General features: G+C 39.5%; 3 protein-coding genes across 4 annotated transcripts in view; all 3 read right to left on the reverse strand.

The window, feature by feature from the left end:
- LOC129765486 (SPARC-related modular calcium-binding protein 2) overlaps positions 1 to 21,252 on the reverse strand; it is a 129,568-nt gene that overhangs the window by 95,171 nt on the left and 13,145 nt on the right. The window lies entirely within an intron of this gene.
- LOC129767166 (m7GpppN-mRNA hydrolase-like) lies at positions 4,213 to 4,798 on the reverse strand. The gene is made up of 2 exons (XM_055767789.1): positions 4,302 to 4,798; positions 4,213 to 4,258 (listed from the first exon to the last, which is right to left on the reverse strand). Exons 1-2 carry the CDS (start codon positions 4,796 to 4,798, stop codon positions 4,213 to 4,215), a joined length of 543 nt encoding a protein of 180 aa, XP_055623764.1.
- On the reverse strand, positions 12,754 to 13,695 carry LOC129767167 (m7GpppN-mRNA hydrolase-like). The gene has a single exon (XM_055767790.1). It carries the CDS (start codon positions 13,693 to 13,695, stop codon positions 12,754 to 12,756), a length of 942 nt encoding a protein of 313 aa, XP_055623765.1.

Below are 21,252 nucleotides of genomic sequence, written 5' to 3' on the forward strand. Positions count from 1 at the left end.
AGGAACTTCGCCGTCTCAGCGTAGTATTACTTGCGTCATTTTTTATTAGTACATACTTAGTTGAGATTTCTATGCCAAATAACACGCCTTGAATGCATTCTGAATGGCAAGCTCTAGAATACGCGTGATCACAGTGCAAGTCGGAGGAAATTTCTTTGACGAAAAATTCCCCCGACCAGAACGGGAATCGAACCCGAACACCCGGCATGTTAGTTATGACGCTAACCACTCGGCCACGGGAGCACGTCAACCCGACTGTATCTATAACAGTAAAATAGAGCTAACGAGTAAAACTCTGAATTACATAAGAGGGTCCAACATTCAATTTTAAAATTTATAATTTCTCATTCATCACTGTTCTATTCATGACTATGTTTCTTGAAAAAAATAATCTGCACATTTGATTCTCATTACTTAAAATTTACTTTTGAAATTAAAATGACAATACTTCATTCAAACTCGCGAGCGCAGTCTTCAAAAGCGAAGTTTTCTTCGAAAGTTTGGTTTTCATCGATTTTTAAAACCTTATGTCGGATGTTTCCAACATTTTCAATTGGCCGTTTAACAAATTGTTGAAATTATTCCTAGTGACAATTTTTACTTCATTAGAAGTGGTCGAACAACTGGATGAGTTAATATTAAAGAACTAACAACCTGAAAAAAATAAAACCGAAACTTTAATGAGGAAATATCTACTCTTACAACTAATTTGTTTTATTGAGGTTAGCATAAACCCCTTAAAAAATGATCACGACAAAAGGTGAAGAGATATTTATTCTATTGCATTTGGAGGTGACACTATCCTAGACCAGCTGTCGGGCGCCTAGGAATACCTACGCGGGCGACTGGTAGACCGCGGATCACCGTTTGGCCATCACTGGTATAAACAGTGGATCTCACTGAGGCAAACTTTCATTCGGCATCGGACTGTTGAGCAATCCAGTTCACTTTGCTTTCGCTGCGCTTCGATCTAAGATTGGACCCCACCAGTGGTAATCCCACTTGGATATCGTCGTTTGGTTTTTTTATTCGTTTTTCGCGTTAGTCGTATCGTGTGCTTTTCTTTCCACGTCATAAATTGGACTCTTCGCGTAGTGTGTGATGAGCAAGAAGAAGAGGAAGACAGGCTCGAGACCTGCAAAAAACGAACGCATTGCCAGGGGCAATGAAACATCAAGCGTCATCTAATGATGCACGCGATGTTGGTGCAGTGAAAAGCGCTCGCACTGAATAGAGCCTTCGCGAGTGTAAAACGCTAAAACGCCGTTACCCAGGCAGCAACCAAAATCAAGCTTCCCCCGCTGGTGGTGAAGGCGGTCGCTCTTGACGAACTCATCAGCGAATTCGCATTGATGGGTGTTACAGCAGAGTACAAGCTGTGTGGCATAATTCAGTCTTTTTCCAAGCAGTTAACATTGTTTGTTTTCCGTCATTATAAGGGATTCGTTGATGCCTTTGAGAATGCATCAATTCATTAAACTGACGTTTTGGCGAAGCAGGCGTTAAGGTTGTTCGAGCATCTTGAATGTCTCACTGATATGTTATATGTTATTTGGGTTTGCGTGCCAGTCGCAAAACTGCCTTCAACTAGGATTGCATTTGCGCTAATATTGATCATAATGAAGCATAGCTGCTGTTTTCGAGGTTGTTATTAACAAAAAGAGTTTATTTCGCTTGTAGAGTCACCAAGAAAGTAAATGTCGTTCTGGAATTTTGTATGTGATAAGGTTTCGCTTGCCAGTAGCAAATCTTCCTCCACTAAGGGTGACAGCTGCGCTTCTCTCGAGCATGAGAAAGTAATGCAATTTTTATCGAGGCCAGTAATATTAACCGAAGCGTTTCTTCTGAGAATAGCGCAAAATGATGAGAAGTGTTTATATTCCTAGTAGTTTCAAGCCACCAATATATGGCTCTGAATGCATGCTATGGCGAACGCTTGTTTGGTGCTTGGTTTATGTTGTACGAACGATGCCTAGAGGTGTGATTCCTTTGAGGCAATATTAAATAACATGTAGCATGATATTTGATACTTGCTAGTGTTGTCATTGTTGTTGTTTCCATGCAGTGCCAAATATATATTGATGTAGTTATGAGATGTGGAATAATGGTGCTGGTGCAACAATCGACCGAGTCGATGTCAATTGCGAAAAAGGTCACCGGAATGGCGTTCGAGATAAATTTTCAATGCATTGACATGAAATAAATTGCGACATACGATCAGCTAGTGTATTGTTGTGCGATGGCACGAATGAATCATCAATCAATTATCGTCAACTTATTCTACAATTAAAAAAACATTTCAGGGATTATTATACTAAGCAGTTGTTTCTAAAATGTCACAGCATTTTAGAATAATATCCGAAGGTATAAACAAGCGACTTATAAAAAATAACAGCGTAGTTCTACGTCAACAATGCGGTCGTATCTTGGACACAACCTCCTATGATTTTTTCAGGAACATTTTGATTTCAAATGGATTTTTTGTGCCCACTGTTAGTGTTCAGTCCACCGCTCAGCGCAGCGCACTGAAAGTACGACCGACAGGATGGCAGAGGAAGGAACGCAACGAAAGGACGATCGCGAGGACACAAACACCAACATACGCCCCACCCGTGGGAGAGTGCATTGCGAGCGCAAGCAAACTGCACTGCGTGCAGGGAGGGAGTTCTATTTCAACCGCCAAAGGAAGAGGTTTATTTTATGTGCTGAACTCACGATAGAAGAAAGAGCTTAAAAGAAAGTTTGATATTTGATCTTGTAAATTTTGCTGTAAATATAAAATGTGTACAAAGTAATAAATACTTTAATTTGCTATCAACTAGTTAATCCCTTAATCGGTCCGTGGTACAGTTTTGTGTTTTGGATTGGTCCCTAACAGGACCAAAGTGTTATGGAATTTTCCATACCTCGCATTGCACGCGGCACTGGGCCGCTCGGAATCATTCCGTGGAAACGCACTCTCTCCTAAGTAGCACAACTGCTACTTTGGTTGAGATTTGCAGATTCGTTGATCTTGCGTGTCAGCCGCATGGGCGGCTGTGGAAAATTTGCAATCGAACACGCACAAACATGATCGCAGAATACAGTCCACTGCTTGGTGAAACAACAGTTAGTCTTTAGAGAAAACAAAATCGCAAAGGAAAATGTCTTTTATTCGTCTTTCCCGAATTCCAGGACCTTTACTGCGATATATGCTATACTATATACCATTAGACGGAAGCATATTTTGAGCGCAAATACAAACAGTGACGAACTAAAACAAATCAATAATTTGACGAATATGTTTTTACGATTATACTCGCTGCTTGCATCCCTCCCGTTGTTGGGTTTAAGTCTGGGTCATGCGGACTCAATCAAATCTATTTTGCAAGTGCATTTCTGACAGCTTTTTACCCTATGCCGTCTGTTTTTCCCATGCTGTCAAACGTTTCTCCTATGAAAGGAGTAAACGTTTTCGTGACTCAGGCTTTGTTTATTTACCTTTTTTGATCAAACGATAATTCCAAATTGAAATTGAAATAATTATTGTAATTTGGGTAATTCCTTCTTCAAAATTCGAAGTTCAAAGTGTCAGTTGTGCTTTCATGATTTCAAACACTAGCATTGATTGATAAAAAAAAATGTAGTTCATTCATTTTATTTAATTCGATTGTTTTTGCCTTTCATAACAATATTTTCTCTATGTAGTGGTTTTTTATAAGAAAAGTAAGTAGCACTTTTTTCCCCTCCTGATTATTGGATCTCTTTTGACATTTCGATTGGATTCTTCTTGATAACCAATTTGATTCTATCCGCATGACCCGCATGAACATGCATAGTAAGCCTTCGTTCACAATTCTTACATTTTTTCGAGGCGGGCAAACGTACACGAACTCCTTTCCATTTGCCGACAGCATGGATTTATGAATGGTCGATTTTGAACAACAAGGTGGACGAAACTGACGTTACGAACAAGCAAACCTATAGTTGCAATTGACGAGCTCTGGTGGTTCCTAAAGTAAAACTGGTCAGGAACATATCTTTGGCTGCAACGATCTCTCCTGGTCGTAGCGATATGTGCTCTCCACTTTGCTCTTTTAATTTCGTACTGCGTCTCGATCCATTCCTTCACTTGCGCTATATATTGATGCACTCTGAAGAATTTCAATCCCTCCTTGATGCATATATCACCGCTGTCACCACTATCCGGTAATGTGTTGATCGGAAACCATTTTATCTGTCGTATCTCATTTTTGGTTTGTGTTCGAAAAACCGTATTCTGAGAAACATTTGGTATGATATACAGCCGTGAGTTCTGGTACCTTCTGTGTTTCTTCTCTATGTAGACCAACTGGCCGACATCGGCTTTTATCGTGTAACCGACCTCTTCGTAAACCTCGCGGACGGCACAAGCGAACGGGTCCTCATTATCCTCCGATTTGCCTTTGGGGAATCCCCATTTCCCCGTGAATGATTCCACCAGCAGTACGTGCGTCAAATCCTGCGATAATATAATAGCGCCATTCACGGGTAAGTTCATCTGCCGATTTGAGAATTTCGTCAACATTCCGTCGATCCATTTCTTCTTGCGTTTCAGGAATGGGACGTGTTTGAAGAGATCAAGCATGAATTTCTTCAGGGTATACTTCTGCGGGGGCGTAGAACAAATATGATCCAAGTAGTACCAGTAAGCTTTCCTCATTTGGCTGCAGATACGATACGTATCTTTACGATCGCTCGGCGACATACACAATATATATGTATTAGCCAAGTAGTCCAGGGTATGCTCCGGAATGACAACAGTTTGCGGCAAAACCATGGTGAATGTTTGAGGATGTTTCGTGCTCTGAATGTTCAACACGAAGTACTTCGAGTTTAAATACACAGAGATAGAGGTAGTCATGGGTAGATTTTGTAGTCTATGATTTACACAACGATGTCATATGACTACCTGCTTCAATGTTTTGGCTATGAGTGGGTAAGTATAATTTGTTTACTGTTGATTATCGGTATTATTTTGGTTCTGAATTTCTTACATCACTTCAACTCTTACAACCCGTTTACCAGTTCTTATAACATACGGCTCTTTTCAGAACCACAATTAGGAACAGTTAAAAGATCTAAACTAAAAAAAAGCAATTACAGTCCTACGTCAAGTTCACATCCGTGTTTCTAGGCACAGATCTTACTTTTTGTGACAATTTAAAGCATCTAGCATCTAACATCCATTTTTGGAGTTCGCGCAACGTATGAGTATAATGAGACAGTGTGCAGTGAATATTTGTGGAACCACGGCGGGAAATTCGAATAAAAGTGTTATATTTGTGTATTATTTTAGCAATACCAAGATGATATTTTCACATTTCACATTTCACCGAAAATGCAACTGGTTTCAAGGACTAATAATATGATTACCCTCTGGAAATTTTATTCTATTATTTATTTAATATTATATTTTTTAAATTTTTATTATTATTTTTTATCATAACTTTTTAAAATAAACGCTTGTTCGTCATACGAGATGATTCTGAATGAACAGTTTGGGAACGAATGATGTGTAGCTGGACAGAATACATGCGGAAATCAGATTGCTTTGGACGGAACTCTTGGTGAAAACTAAAAAGGATAACGATTTTATTATTTACAAGCAAAATGCGTGTAACACACGGTTTATTTGGCCATCATCATTGAATTCTTAAGATAAAAAAATTGTAAGGGGTGGTATCTAGGACACGACTGCATTTTCGACGTAGAACTACGCAATTATATTATGCAATCCACTTGTTTTACGCTTCGAATATTATTTCAGGATGCATCGAATTTTTTTGAATACTCTCACTCTTTTACAAAATTAACGTCAATTCCACATGAATTACTATAATTTTCTAATTCGTGTGTCATCTTTAGTTCTCAATCAGTTAAAAAACCCATTCGGGGTGATTTTGACCAAGCTGCGCCATGTTGTAGTGTATATCTCGTACTACGCATAGGATACTGCCAGTTTAAGCTCTCCAAATCACTCATGCTGCTTGTAAGCTGCATCTACTACTCGTACGATCACTCCTCATATGTTCTTGATAGGGTTTTGATCTGGTAAACAAGCTGACCAGTCCAGAATCTGAAGCCCCGTTTACGAGTTTAGGGGAGCGTAAAAGATAATAATTGATTTTCAGACGGAATGGGCAGATTCCAAATGGATTTATAGCAAATGAGAAATATAAGTTTAACAAATTATTTCTCTCAGTGTGACGATTAATCGATTAATCGATTATTTGGGTCGATGAATCGTATCGAATTACAAACTGCTGAAAAGTATTTATTTACGATTAATTGATGAACGAATAATTTCGAAAATCGGGGATCACTACAAGCGAGTACAAAAGTACTCAACACCAAGAAATACCCCCGATTCGCGTGTACTTGTAAAGCGGATGTAAAAACAAATTTTGGGCGGGACGAAGTTTGCCGGGTCAGCTAGTAAGACTAATAATAAAAATAAGACAATGGAAAGAACGCACAATATTATTGTTGTAGTGGACAGAGAAAAAGCTGATTTTGATAGCTTTAACTATGAAGTGCTTCACCTAACTTCACCATAAACCTATCAAAATCAGCTTTTTCTCTGTCCACTACAACAATAGTATTGTGCGTTCTTTCCATTGTCTTATTTTTATTATTAGTCTTATTAGCTGACTCGGCAGAACGAATTTACAAAACAAAACATCAACAAAAATATTTTTTTTTGTTTTTGACGTAGAACTACGTCTTTCATTAAGGGTGCCAAATCAGAAAACAGGTCACGTTTTTATGAAATAAAGTTAATGCTAATAACTTTTTTTGCCGCGAACGGATTTTGGCGATTTACATACTAAACGAATCGGAAATTCCTTAAGATTTGTTTAATATGCTATACATTAGAATCCCCTGGTTTGTAAATGGTTAAAATTCATAAAAACTTTAAGCGTTTCCATTTTCCCATACATTTGTTCTGTCCATTTGTGTGCTTTCCCGAACAGAGCTATCAATAACGAGCAACTTATCGACGACCAACGGAGGGAAAATCGTATGATTTAAAGTCTCCGTGAACAAAGGAAAAGTAGAAGAATGAAGGGGAATACTTGCCTAGAGTATAAACCAGTGGTGGCCAAACTTTTGGGCATTACGGGCGACTAATTGTTCAAATGTTAGGCTGCGGGCTACCAACGTTGACTGCATCAAAAAGTCATTAGAAAATGATTTTAATACTAGACAATAAAACAAAGTTTGAACTAGGATTGGGCGATCATGCGATATTCAGAAGTTCGATCTTTCCCTCTCCGATTTCCGTTTTTTTTAATCGATCCTTTGTACTGCAGAAAATTGCGAGAATCGATCTTTTCGATATTTTAGATCGTAGAAATATTTTTGAAAATTTGTTTTTTAATGAACATTGATTTTGACCGTTCAAGTTTGAGGGTAGCGCTCCTATAGGGATCATCATTTAACAAACGATTTCGTCTTTCGGGAATATATTGGGGATATAAACAGCCATTCCATGTCAAACCCATATAGTGGTTCTCAGTTTTTCGTGGGAAGTGGAAATTTTGTTCTTTGTCCCAATCCATTAGACCCGTATTTTTTTATTTTTTTGTTAGGGTGACCATTTCCATTTTAGGATGGTCCGAAAAATAAATTTTTTCCACTTTTTTCAAAAAATGATATTTTTCAAAAATAGTTAATGATCGTATTTGTTTTTTTATAGTTTTCATGGTCTCAGGACTAAAGACGCTAAAATATTTCATATTTTTTCTTGGAAAACTGAGAATTTTTTACATAACATATCTTCAAACCAGAGAGGCGTTTTTTTTTGTTTTTAAGTTATGATTTTTCAAAGTTTACCGTAATTATTTCGTATTTATTCATTGTATTTATTAATAATAGTTTTCATGGTCTCGGGACCAAGGGCGCTATATTTTTTTTATATTTTTTCTTGAAAGCTGAGTTTTTTTGTCACATAACATATCCAAAAATCAGAGAGGCTTTTTTTTAGTTCATGAGTTATGATTTTTAAAGTTAGAATGTTTTTTGCGCAGGTAGCTTAATGGGTAGAATTTTTTTTGAAAAAAAGTAATTTTTTGAAAAAAGAGGAAAAAATTGATTTTTCGGACCACCCTAAAATGGAAATTTAAAAAATCCGGGTATAATGGTTTGCGACAGAGAACAAAATTTCCACTTCCCACGAAAATTTGAGAACCACTATATCGGTTTGGCATGGAATGGCTGTAAATTGAAGAAATTTAGATACTATCAATGCTCATCCATTTTTGGATGGATTTAGAAAATGGTTTCGAGTTTCGAAATTTATCATGTTGTGAAAACATGCACAAAGGACAAAAACATCCAATTAGAGAATCATATCAAAACATCCAATTATTCGTATTGTATTACAGGTCTGCTCAATTGGCTAGATGTCCAATTAGGGGTGAACCACTTTTTCTAATTAAATGAAAATCATTGATTCTCGGTCTGTGAGACCAATTAACCAATTAACAAGAAGTATAAGAACTATCTATCGGAAATGTTAGCCCCTATTATGTAAATTGGGTCGAACAATCAATTCGACCCCTATAACTATCACTGTCATTATGGATAGAATAGATAGAATCTTATAAAATTGAGTTCTTTCTCGAGCGTCGGCGAATTGCATATTTTGAAACTTTACCGCAATGTTTCCTAAAGCAAAGCATCAGGAATGCAGCAAGCAAACCAAATAGCTCGAAAAATTGTGCCGGCATCTTCCACCCGACTGTATATTCTTCTTCTTCTTCTTCTTCAATGGCACTAACGTTCCTAGAGGAACTTCGCCGTCTCAGCGTAGTATTACTTGCGTCATTTTTTATTAGTACATACTTAGTTGAGATTTCTATGCCAAATAACACGCCTTGAATGCATTCTGAATGGCAAGCTCTAGAATACGCGTGATCACAGTGCAAGTCGGAGGAAATTTCTTTGACGAAAAATTCCCCCGACCAGAACGGGAATCGAACCCGAACACCCGGCATGTTAGTTATGACGCTAACCACTCGGCCACGGGAGCACGTCAACCCGACTGTATCTATAACAGTAAAATAGAGCTAACGAGTAAAACTCTGAATTACATAAGAGGGTCCAACATTCAATTTTAAAATTTATAATTTCTCATTCATCACTGTTCTATTCATGACTATGTTTCTTGAAAAAAATAATCTGCACATTTGATTCTCATTACTTAAAATTTACTTTTGAAATTAAAATGACAATACTTCATTCAAACTCGCGAGCGCAGTCTTCAAAAGCGAAGTTTTCTTCGAAAGTTTGGTTTTCATCGATTTTTAAAACCTTATGTCGGATGTTTCCAACATTTTCAATTGGCCGTTTAACAAATTGTTGAAATTATTCCTAGTGACAATTTTTACTTCATTAGAAGTGGTCGAACAACTGGATGAGTTAATATTAAAGAACTAACAACCTGAAAAAAATAAAACCGAAACTTTAATGAGGAAATATCTACTCTTACAACTAATTTGTTTTATTGAGGTTAGCATAAACCCCTTAAAAAATGATCACGACAAAAGGTGAAGAGATATTTATTCTATTGCATTTGGAGGTGACACTATCCTAGACCAGCTGTCGGGCGCCTAGGAATACCTACGCGGGCGACTGGTAGACCGCGGATCACCGTTTGGCCATCACTGGTATAAACAGTGGATCTCACTGAGGCAAACTTTCATTCGGCATCGGACTGTTGAGCAATCCAGTTCACTTTGCTTTCGCTGCGCTTCGATCTAAGATTGGACCCCACCAGTGGTAATCCCACTTGGATATCGTCGTTTGGTTTTTTTATTCGTTTTTCGCGTTAGTCGTATCGTGTGCTTTTCTTTCCACGTCATAAATTGGACTCTTCGCGTAGTGTGTGATGAGCAAGAAGAAGAGGAAGACAGGCTCGAGACCTGCAAAAAACGAACGCATTGCCAGGGGCAATGAAACATCAAGCGTCATCTAATGATGCACGCGATGTTGGTGCAGTGAAAAGCGCTCGCACTGAATAGAGCCTTCGCGAGTGTAAAACGCTAAAACGCCGTTACCCAGGCAGCAACCAAAATCAAGCTTCCCCCGCTGGTGGTGAAGGCGGTCGCTCTTGACGAACTCATCAGCGAATTCGCATTGATGGGTGTTACAGCAGAGTACAAGCTGTGTGGCATAATTCAGTCTTTTTCCAAGCAGTTAACATTGTTTGTTTTCCGTCATTATAAGGGATTCGTTGATGCCTTTGAGAATGCATCAATTCATTAAACTGACGTTTTGGCGAAGCAGGCGTTAAGGTTGTTCGAGCATCTTGAATGTCTCACTGATATGTTATATGTTATTTGGGTTTGCGTGCCAGTCGCAAAACTGCCTTCAACTAGGATTGCATTTGCGCTAATATTGATCATAATGAAGCATAGCTGCTGTTTTCGAGGTTGTTATTAACAAAAAGAGTTTATTTCGCTTGTAGAGTCACCAAGAAAGTAAATGTCGTTCTGGAATTTTGTATGTGATAAGGTTTCGCTTGCCAGTAGCAAATCTTCCTCCACTAAGGGTGACAGCTGCGCTTCTCTCGAGCATGAGAAAGTAATGCAATTTTTTTCGAGGCCAGTAATATTAACCGAAGCGTTTCTTCTGAGAATAGCGCAAAATGATGAGAAGTGTTTATATTCCTAGTAGTTTCAAGCCACCAATATATGGCTCTGAATGCATGCTATGGCGAACGCTTGTTTGGTGCTTGGTTTATGTTGTACGAACGATGCCTAGAGGTGTGATTCCTTTGAGGCAATATTAAATAACATGTAGCATGATATTTGATACTTGCTAGTGTTGTCATTGTTGTTGTTTCCATGCAGTGCCAAATATATATTGATGTAGTTATGAGATGTGGAATAATGGTGCTGGTGCAACAATCGACCGAGTCGATGTCAATTGCGAAAAAGGTCACCGGAATGGCGTTCGAGATAAATTTTCAATGCATTGACATGAAATAAATTGCGACATACGATCAGCTAGTGTATTGTTGTGCGATGGCACGAATGAATCATCAATCAATTATCGTCAACTTATTCTACAATGAAAAAAACATTTCAGGGATTATTATACTAAGCAGTTGTTTCTAAAATGTCACAGCATTTTAGAATAATATCCGAAGGTATAAACAAGCGACTTATAAAAAATAACAGCGTAGTTCTACGTCAACAATGCGGTCGTATCTTGGACACAACCTCCTATGATTTTTTCAGGAACATTTTGATTTCAAATGGATTTTTTGTGCCCACTGTTAGTGTTCAGTCCACCGCTCAGCGCAGCGCACTGAAAGTACGACCGACAGGATGGCAGAGGAAGGAACGCAACGAAAGGACGATCGCGAGGACACAAACACCAACATACGCCCCACCCGTGGGAGAGTGCATTGCGAGCGCAAGCAAACTGCACTGCGTGCAGGGAGGGAGTTCTATTTCAACCGCCAAAGGAAGAGGTTTATTTTATGTGCTGAACTCACGATAGAAGAAAGAGCTTAAAAGAAAGTTTGATATTTGATCTTGTAAATTTTGCTGTAAATATAAAATGTGTACAAAGTAATAAATACTTTAATTTGCTATCAACTAGTTAATCCCTTAATCGGTCCGTGGTACAGTTTTGTGTTTTGGATTGGTCCCTAACAGGACCAAAGTGTTATGGAATTTTCCATACCTCGCATTGCACGCGGCACTGGGCCGCTCGGAATCATTCCGTGGAAACGCACTCTCTCCTAAGTAGCACAACTGCTACATTGGTTGAGATTTGCAGATTCGTTGATCTTGCGTGTCAGCCGCATGGGCGGCTGTGGAAAATTTGCAATCGAACACGCACAAACATGATCGCAGAATACAGTCCACTGCTTGGTGAAACAACAGTTAGTCTTTAGAGAAAACAAAATCGCAAAGGAAAATGTCTTTTATTCGTCTTTCCCGAATTCCAGGACCTTTACTGCGATATATGCTATACTATATACCATTAGACGGAAGCATATTTTGAGCGCAAATACAAACAGTGACGAACTAAAACAAATCAATAATTTGACGAATATGTTTTTACGATTATACTCGCTGCTTGCATCCCTCCCGTTGTTGGGTTTAAGTCTGGGTCATGCGGACTCAATCAAATCTATTTTGCAAGTGCATTTCTGACAGCTTTTTACCCTATGCCGTCTGTTTTTCCCATGCTGTCAAACGTTTCTCCTATGAAAGGAGTAAACGTTTTCGTGACTCAGGCTTTGTTTATTTACCTTTTTTGATCAAACGATAATTCCAAATTGAAATTGAAATAATTATTGTAATTTGGGTAATTCCTTCTTCAAAATTCGAAGTTCAAAGTGTCAGTTGTGCTTTCATGATTTCAAACACTAGCATTGATTGATAAAAAAAATGTAGTTCATTCATTTTATTTAATTCGATTGTTTTTGCCTTTCATAACAATATTTTCTCTATGTAGTGGTTTAGTAGCACTTTTTTCCCCTCCTGATTATTGGATCTCTTTTGTCATTTCGATTGGATTCTTCTTGACAACCAATTTGATTCTATCCGCATGACCCAGATTCGAGCAGGGCATCAACATGCTTAGTAAGCCTTCGTTCACAATTCTTACATTTTTTCGAGGCGGGCAAACGTACACGAACTCCTTTCCATTTGCCGACAGCATGGATTTATGAATGGTCGATTTTGAACAACAAGGTGGACGAAACTGACGTTACGAACAAGCAAACCTATAGTTGCAATTGACGTTGCAGCTCTGGTGGTTCCTAAAGTAAAACTGGTCAGGAACATATCTTTGGCTGCAACGATCTCTCCTGGTCGTAGCGATATGTGCTCTCCACTTTGCTCTTTTAATTTCGTACTGCGTCTCGATCCATTCCTTCACTTGCGCTATATATTGATGCACTCTGAAGAATTTCAATCCCTCCTTGATGCATATATCACCGCTGTCACCACTATCCGGTAATGTGTTGATCGGAAACCATTTTATCTGTCGTATCTCATTTTTGGTTTGTGTTCGAAAAACCGTATTCTGAGAAACATTTGGTATGATATACAGCCGTGAGTTCTGGTACCTTCTGTGTTTCTTCTCTATGTAGACCAACTGGCCGACATCGGCTTTTATCGTGTAACCGACCTCTTCGTAAACCTCGCGGACGGCACAAGCGAACGGGTCCTCATTATCCTCCGATTTGCCTTTGGGGAATCCCCATTTCCCCGTGAATGATTCCACCAGCAGTACGTGCGTCAAATCCTGCGATAATATAATAGCGCCATTCACGGGTAAGTTCATCTGCCGATTTGAGAATTTCGTCAACATTCCGTCGATCCATTTCTTCTTGCGTTTCAGGAATGGGACGTGTTTGAAGAGATCAAGCATGAATTTCTTCAGGGTATACTTCTGCGGGGGCGTAGAACAAATATGATCCAAGTAGTACCAGTAAGCTTTCCTCATTTGGATGCAGATACGATACGTATCTTTACGATCGCTCGGCGACATACACAATATATATGTATTAGCCAAGTAGTCCAGGGTATGCTCCGGAATGACAACAGTTTGCGGCAAAACCATGGTGAATGTTTGAGGATGTTTCGTGCTCTGAATGTCCAACACGAAGTACTTCGAGTTTAAATACACAGAGATAGAGGTAGTCATGGGTAGATTTTGTAGTCTATGATTTACACAACGATGTCATATGACTACCTGCTTCAATGTTTTGGCTATGAGTGGGTAAGTATAATTTGTTTACTGTTGATTATCGGTATTATTTTGGTTCTGAATTTCTTACATCACTTCAACTCTTACAACCCGTTTACCAGTTCCTATAACATACGGCTCTTTTCAGAACCACAATTAGGAACAGTTAAAAGATCTAAACTAAAAAAAAAGCAATTACAGTCCTACGTCAAGTTCACATCCGTGTTTCTAGGCACAGATCTTACTTTTTGTGACAATTTAAAGCATCTAGCATCTAGCATCCATTTTTGGAGTTCGCGCAACGTATGAGTATAATGAGACAGTGTGCAGTGAATATTTGTGGAACCACGGCGGGAAATTCGAATAAAAGTGTTATATTTGTGTATTATTTTAGCAATACCAAGATGATATTTTCACATTTCACATTTCACCGAAAATGCAACTGGTTTCAAGGACTAATAATATGATTACCCTCTGGAAATTTTATTCTATTATTTATTTAATATTATATTTTTTAAATTTTTATTATTTTTTTTATCATAACTTTTTTTAAATAAACGCTTGTTCGTCATACGAGATGATTCTGAATGAACAGTTTGGGAACGAATGATGTGTAGCTGGACAGAATACATGCGGAAATCAGATTGCTTTGGACGGAACTCTTGGTGAAAACTAAAAAGGATAACGATTTTATTATTTACAAGCAAAATGCGTGTAACACACGGTTTATTTGGCCATCATCATTGAATTCTTAAGATAAAAAAATTGTAAGGGGTTGTATCTAGGACACGACTGCATTTTCGACGTAGAACTACGCAATTATATTATGCAATCCACTTGTTTTACACTTCGAATATTATTTCAGGATGCATCGAATTTTTTTGAATACTCTCACTCTTTTACAAAATTAACGTCAATTCCACATGAATTACTATAAGTTTCTAATTCGTATGTCATCTTTAGTTCCCAATCAGTTAAAAAACCCATTCGGGGTGATTTTGACCAAGCTGCGCCATGTTGTAGTGTATATCTCGTACTACGCATAGGATACTGCCAGTTTAAGCTCTTCAAATCACTCATACTGCTTGTAAGCTGCATCTACTACTCGTACGATCACTCCTCATATGTTCTTGATAGGGTTTTGATCTGGTAAACAAGCTGACCAGTCCAGAATCTGAAGCCCCGTTAACGAGTTTAGGGGAGCGGAAAAGATAATAATTGATTTTCAGACGGAATGGGCAGATTCCAAATGGATTTATAGCGAATGAGAGATATAAGTTTAACAAATTATTTCTCTCAGTGTGACGATTAATCGATTAATCGATTATTCGGGGAAATCGGGGATCACTACAAGCGAGTACAAAAGTACTCAACACCAAGAAATACCCCCGATTCGCGTGTACTCTATAAATCAAATTCGCCTAGGTCGAAAACTTTTATATAATTCATTAGTCTCTGCTTTAAATATTGATTTGGTTTGCTATGTACCTACTTCGTATATCTCTATTTTTTTTATCCCTTTTGTTTATTTTAGGCTCATTGGCATTTTAGCTGTAACAGAGCCGAATTTTAATCGTGTACATGTCACATATTTATCATATCTATAATTAGCACATTACACAGTTGCCATTTTTCGGCGTTAGAGTATTCCCTTCTATACCATTGCAAATGGTACAAATTTACACAGTAGCCATTTAGGCGTAAGAGTTTTCTATCTGTTCATCCATTATCCAATTAAGACTGGACAGCGGAGACAGTCGTTGATCCATTGTTGAGTTATTTATAGAACAGCAGCCCAATGTTTCTTGCAGAGCAGAGCAGTTGTATGGATGAATCGATCTTATTTCGACCGTGGATCGACCTCCATCGCTGATGATTGTTGCATGGACGTAGTTATTCTGTAACAACACAAAGATGGTCAATGGGGGCCCTGAGTTTTGAACTCACGATCGATCGCTCACTATATCTCTATGAATGATTTAAAATATTATATTCTGATTAATTTAATATCCAAATTCCTGAAATTTTCTCTCGCATTCAAAGCATCAATTGTAAACATCGGCATAAACAATAGAGTGAAATGTCACACTCTTGGAACGGTCGGCTGTCTTCATTGTGCAGGGTTAGCTAAGTCGTCCGGATTTCCAGGGGTATTTTGCGGCGGCAACAACTATAATTATCCATTAAAAATGAATCAGCTTCATGATTTCATTTGTACTGTGCCCCAAAATATCACGAAAGAAGTATTTTTAACAACTCTTTGTTTCTTCCTCATAAACTTCATATTCAATGTAATCAACGACGAAACGCATTCGCTATCCAACTCTTGACGAGTAAAGTTCAGTGTCGGTATTGTGCGTTGCCACTTTTGCTATTGTGCTATTGGTACGAGTGAAGGTCATTGCTGTCCGCTTTCGACCTGACCTTTTGTGAAGTGGACGAAAGGAACAAAGGAAGCAGCGCTCTTGCAGCGAGCCGGATTGCGGCTGTTGAACTGATTCGGCATAACGGGATCGTCATCGCGTGACTGTCGCAAACGGGATTCATCATCACGTGGCTGCGTAAGCTATTCTTGCGCTATTGTGTTGTCTCCGTAGCGCGTAGCCTCTGTCTCTCCCTGATTAGGGCAGTAGAGCGCATTATTGGAACAACTTATATATTAAGGTACACATATTTATTATTAATATTATTATTCAATTCATTTGTTTGATATTATTATCATATTTTTTTTTTTTGCTATTTTTTTTTAAGATTATTGTTAAAATCAATAATAATTTAGAAATAAGACAGAAATTTTTGTAAAATGGAGAATAGTGGAGGATCTCCAGAGATGGAGATCTCCGATAATGAATCTCATATAAGATCTGGGAAAAAACATAAACGAGTCCCTCATAAGGAAGATAATTCTTCTGGGGACGAATCCGCTCATCCTACCAAGCCCCCCTCTAAGAAAATTGCAAGCCTCCCTTCTCAACCCACTGTTACTTCCACTCCCCCTCTCCCATCATCGATTTCGCTTCCCCCTTCTGATGCTTCCGAACCAACCCAATCCTCGTCCTCGTCCTCATCCTCATCCTCGTCCTCGTCCTCGTCCTCGTCCTCGTCCTCGTCTTCCCCCTCTGTTGTCTCCGCTCCACGTGTCAGAGTTTATCCAGAAGATGCACCTGGAACTGGCCCTTGGGTTGTTTTCCTCCGGCCAAAACCGAAAGGAAAAAACCTTAACGTGATTCAGATCATGAAAGATCTGGCCAGATACACTTCTGTATCTGAAATTCGCAGGGTTAGACCGAACAAATTGCGAGTTGTCGTGAATGAACGGAAACACGCAAACGAGATTGTTGCTGATCAACATTTCACTCTCGAATATCGAACATTTATACCCTCCCATAACGTAGAAATTGAGGGGGTGATAACTGAAACGGGTCTGACGAGCGAACAAATAAAAGCAGAAGGAAAAGGCAAGTTCAAGAAGCTCCCCTCAATGGAAGTGAAAATCTTGGACTGTCGCCAACTCGGGAAACTTTCCCATGATGGGGACCAAACTAAATTTACGCCGTCCGACTCGTTTCGAGTCACCTTTGCTGGTGCCGCCCTCCCTGACTACGTTATGGTGGACAAATTGAGACTACCTGTGCGACTCTTCGTGCCAAAGCTCATGACTTGCAACAAATGCAAGTCAGTTGGTCACACTTCGGATTATTGTGCCAACAAGGAGCGCTGTGCCACTTGCGGAGAGCAACATGAGGGGAAATCCTGCAGTGCGACTGAGCATAAATGTCCATATTGCGGGGGATCCCCACAAGAGCTCTCAGTTTGTGAAAATTACGAGAGTCGCTGGGAGAAACAGAAGCGCTCTTTGAAGGAACGCTCGAAACGCACTTTTGCGGATATTTTAAAGGGCGCTTCTCCACTGGCCCAACAACAACAACCAATCAACACACAAAATGTCTTCGCCACGTTGCCCGTTGACGAAATAGAAGCGGACACAGCTAACGGGGGCACACCGTTCATTTTCCAAGGGAATCCCCGGCGCAAAAATGTGACCACTCCCAAAGTTCAAGGACAAGCCCCCCGGTGATACCCCCTGTTAGCATGCCTAAAAAATCGAGTGCAGCGGACAAGCAAAATCAGGTTCCTCCTGGTTTCCGTGGGAATAATTCACCTTCGAATGGCCCAGCACTCGAGGGGACATCAAAAACCCCAACTGTCCCTGTTATTCCGTCCAGTTCAACTTCCCAATCGGGATTTATAAAGTTTTCTGACCTTTTGGACCAAATCTTCAAGTGTTTTAATGTTTCTGACTCCATCAGAACCCTTGTCATCTCAATGCTTCCAGTATTAAAGACAATTTTGCAACAATTGATGCATACATGGCCCCTCCTTGCAATGATTATCTCTCTTGATGTCTAATTCAAATAGAGAGGTCGGAGATATCACTGTTTTACAGTGGAATTGTCGTAGTCTTACCCCTAAATTGGATACATTCAAAATTTTAATTCATAACTACAATTGTGATGTTTTTGCTCTGTCCGAAACTTGGCTTTCTTCGCGAGATGATATCTCTTTCCACGATTTTAATATTATACGCTTGGACCGTGATGATATATACGGAGGAGTGCTTTTGGGGATCAATAAGTGCCACTCATTTTTTAGAATTGACCTTCCACCTATTGGAGGGATCGAAGCTGTTGCTTGTCATGCAAACATCAGAGGCAAAGACCTCTGTATTGTCAGCTTGTATTGGCCTCCGAGAGCTGCGGTTAGCCGCAAACAACTTGATGACATGTGCTCACTCCTTCCTGAGCCACGATTGATCTTGGGAGACTTCAACTCTCACGGAACTGCCTGGGGGGAACAGTACGACGACAATCGTTCATTGTTGATATATGACCTTTGTAACAGCTTCAATATGACCGTTTTGAACACTGGGGAAACAACACGTGTACCTAAACCTCCTGCTAACCCAAGTGCTCTTGACCTCTCGCTTTGCTCGAATTCACTATCGTTAGATTGCAAGTGGAATGTAATCCAGAACCCCAACGGTAGTGATCACTTGCCAATCAAAATTTCCATCACCATTGGGTTGAATTCTTCTGAATCTATAAACATGGCATATGACCTCACAAGACACATTGACTGGAAAAAATATGCGGACGCGATTGCTCTAGCCATCAATTCCAGAGATGGTTTACCTCCATTGGAGGAGTACAACTTCCTTTCTCGTTTGATCTATGACAGCGCGGTTCGCGCTCAAACGAAACCCATCCCAGTTTCCATCATTTCCCGAAGGCCTCCCAATCTATGGTGGGATAGCCAATGTTCCAAGCTTTATGTAGAAAAATCGAATGCATTTAAAGCTTTTCGGAAACGTGGAACCCCTGAAAATTTTCAGACGTATTTGGACCTTGAAAATCAATTTAAAAACTTGATCAAAGGGAAAAAACGTGCTTATTGGCGAAATTTCGTGGGAGGTTTGTCACGAGAAACGTCAATGAAAAAATTATGGAAAGTGGCTCGAAACATGAGAAATCGCTCTTCAACGAATGAAAGCGAAGAATATTCACATCGATGGATTTTTAATTTTTCACGGAAGGTTTGTCCCGATTCCGCTCCCGTGCAGAAAATTGTTCGAGATATTCCACAAGATAGGTGCGATCTTGATTCTGAGTTTTCGATGGTAGAATTCTCTCTTGCTCTCCTTTCATGTAACAATTCTGCTCCGGGATCGGATAGAATTAAGTTCAACTTGCTGAAAAACCTCCCTGATGTGGCGAAACATCGCTTGTTGAATTTATTCAATCGGTTTCTGGAGAATAATATTGTTCCAGATGATTGGAGACAAGTACGAGTTATAGCTATTCAAAAACCCGGAAAACCCGCGTCCGACTTCAATTCGTACCGCCCAATAGCAATGCTGTCTTGTATACGGAAATTGTTGGAGAAAATGATCTTGTTTCGCCTTGATCGATGGGTTGAAACGAATGGCCTACTCTCAGATACACAATATGGGTTCCGCAGGGGCAAGGGGACGAATGATTGTCTTGCGTTGCTTTCTTCAGAAATTCAAATGGCTTACGCCGAAAAAAAACAAATGGCTTCAGTATTCTTGGACATAAAGGGGGCCTTCGATTCGGCCTCTGTTTATCAAAGATGGCCTCTTCTTCATGAGTACAGGTACAGGTACGAATTGAGCGTTTGGCCATAGGGAAGCAGCTCATAATAGATTATTCCTTGACAATCCCACCAAACACATAGCAGAACCTTCCTGGCCGTTAATGAGGGCTTGGCCACCGTCTGAGCCGCTTCAGCGGGCTTCGACCACGACCGTTTGCGCTTCACGTTGTCGTAAGTGACCCACTTTTCATCGAAAGTCACCATCCGCTTCAGAAACGGGTCGATTTTGTTGCGATTCAGCAGCGATTCACATGTGTCGATACGGTCGAAGATGTTTTTTTGCGTCAACGTGTGTGGCACCCATACATCGAGCTTCTTTGTGAATCCAAGCTTCTTCAAATGGTTAATAACGGTTTGATGACTTATCCCCAGCTCTTGGCCGATGCTACGGCTGCTACTATGCCGGTCTTTCTCGGCTAATTCAGCGATTTTGTCGCAATTTTCGACGACAGGCCTTCCGGAGCGTGGTGCATCTTCGACGACCTCTACACCAGAACGGAAACGTTGAAACCATCGTTGTGCGGTGGAAATGGAAACTGTATCGGGTCCATAAACTGCACAAATTTTATTGGCAGCTTGAGATGCATTTTTGCCTTTGTCATAGTAGTACTGTAAAATATGTCGGATTTTCTCTTTATTTTGCTCCATATTTGCGACACTATAACTCACGAACGACTTAACCAAACAAAACACTGTCAAGGACTATATTATAGCGCGCAAAAATACCTTTCCAACAAGCTATAGTATGACTCGATACAATGAATACAACTAGAACTACGCGCTTACAACGACACCTCGCGGAAATACCGCAGGACTTTTTTGACAGCCTAATATTAACCCTTTGCGGTCGTATTAAATTTGAACATGGGTATCGTACTGGTCGAAATTATTTTTCCTTGAAAAATGTCAGATTATAAAAAATAAACTTTTTTTATTTTTTTTTGTGAACTACAGTCAACTCTCCCTAACTCGATGTCCTGTATCTCGATATTTTCCCTAATTCGATGGATTTCATGGCACCTTTGATTGATATTACAAGCATTCTTCTCTCCATAACTCGATACCTCCCTAACTCGATGGTCCCTTGGATATCGAGTTAGAGAAAGTTGACTGTATATATATGTAGTAACTTAACCATGTATTTTAATGTGATGTTTTTATATAAAAAATATATTTCATAATCCGTCTTCGTGTGAAATCGTTCGAAACAGTCTCCAAGAGTAAATCATAAGAAGTATTATCAACACTTAATTTTTTTTTATTATCCGTTGAATATGAGACACTTTTGCCATTGATGCAATAAATGTGAAGCAATGTGTATCCGAAAAGATCAGCACAGCA

Source organism: Toxorhynchites rutilus, chromosome 2 (assembly GCF_029784135.1).
Source record: "Toxorhynchites rutilus septentrionalis strain SRP chromosome 2, ASM2978413v1, whole genome shotgun sequence".
Lineage (NCBI taxonomy): Eukaryota > Metazoa > Arthropoda > Insecta > Diptera > Culicidae > Toxorhynchites > Toxorhynchites rutilus.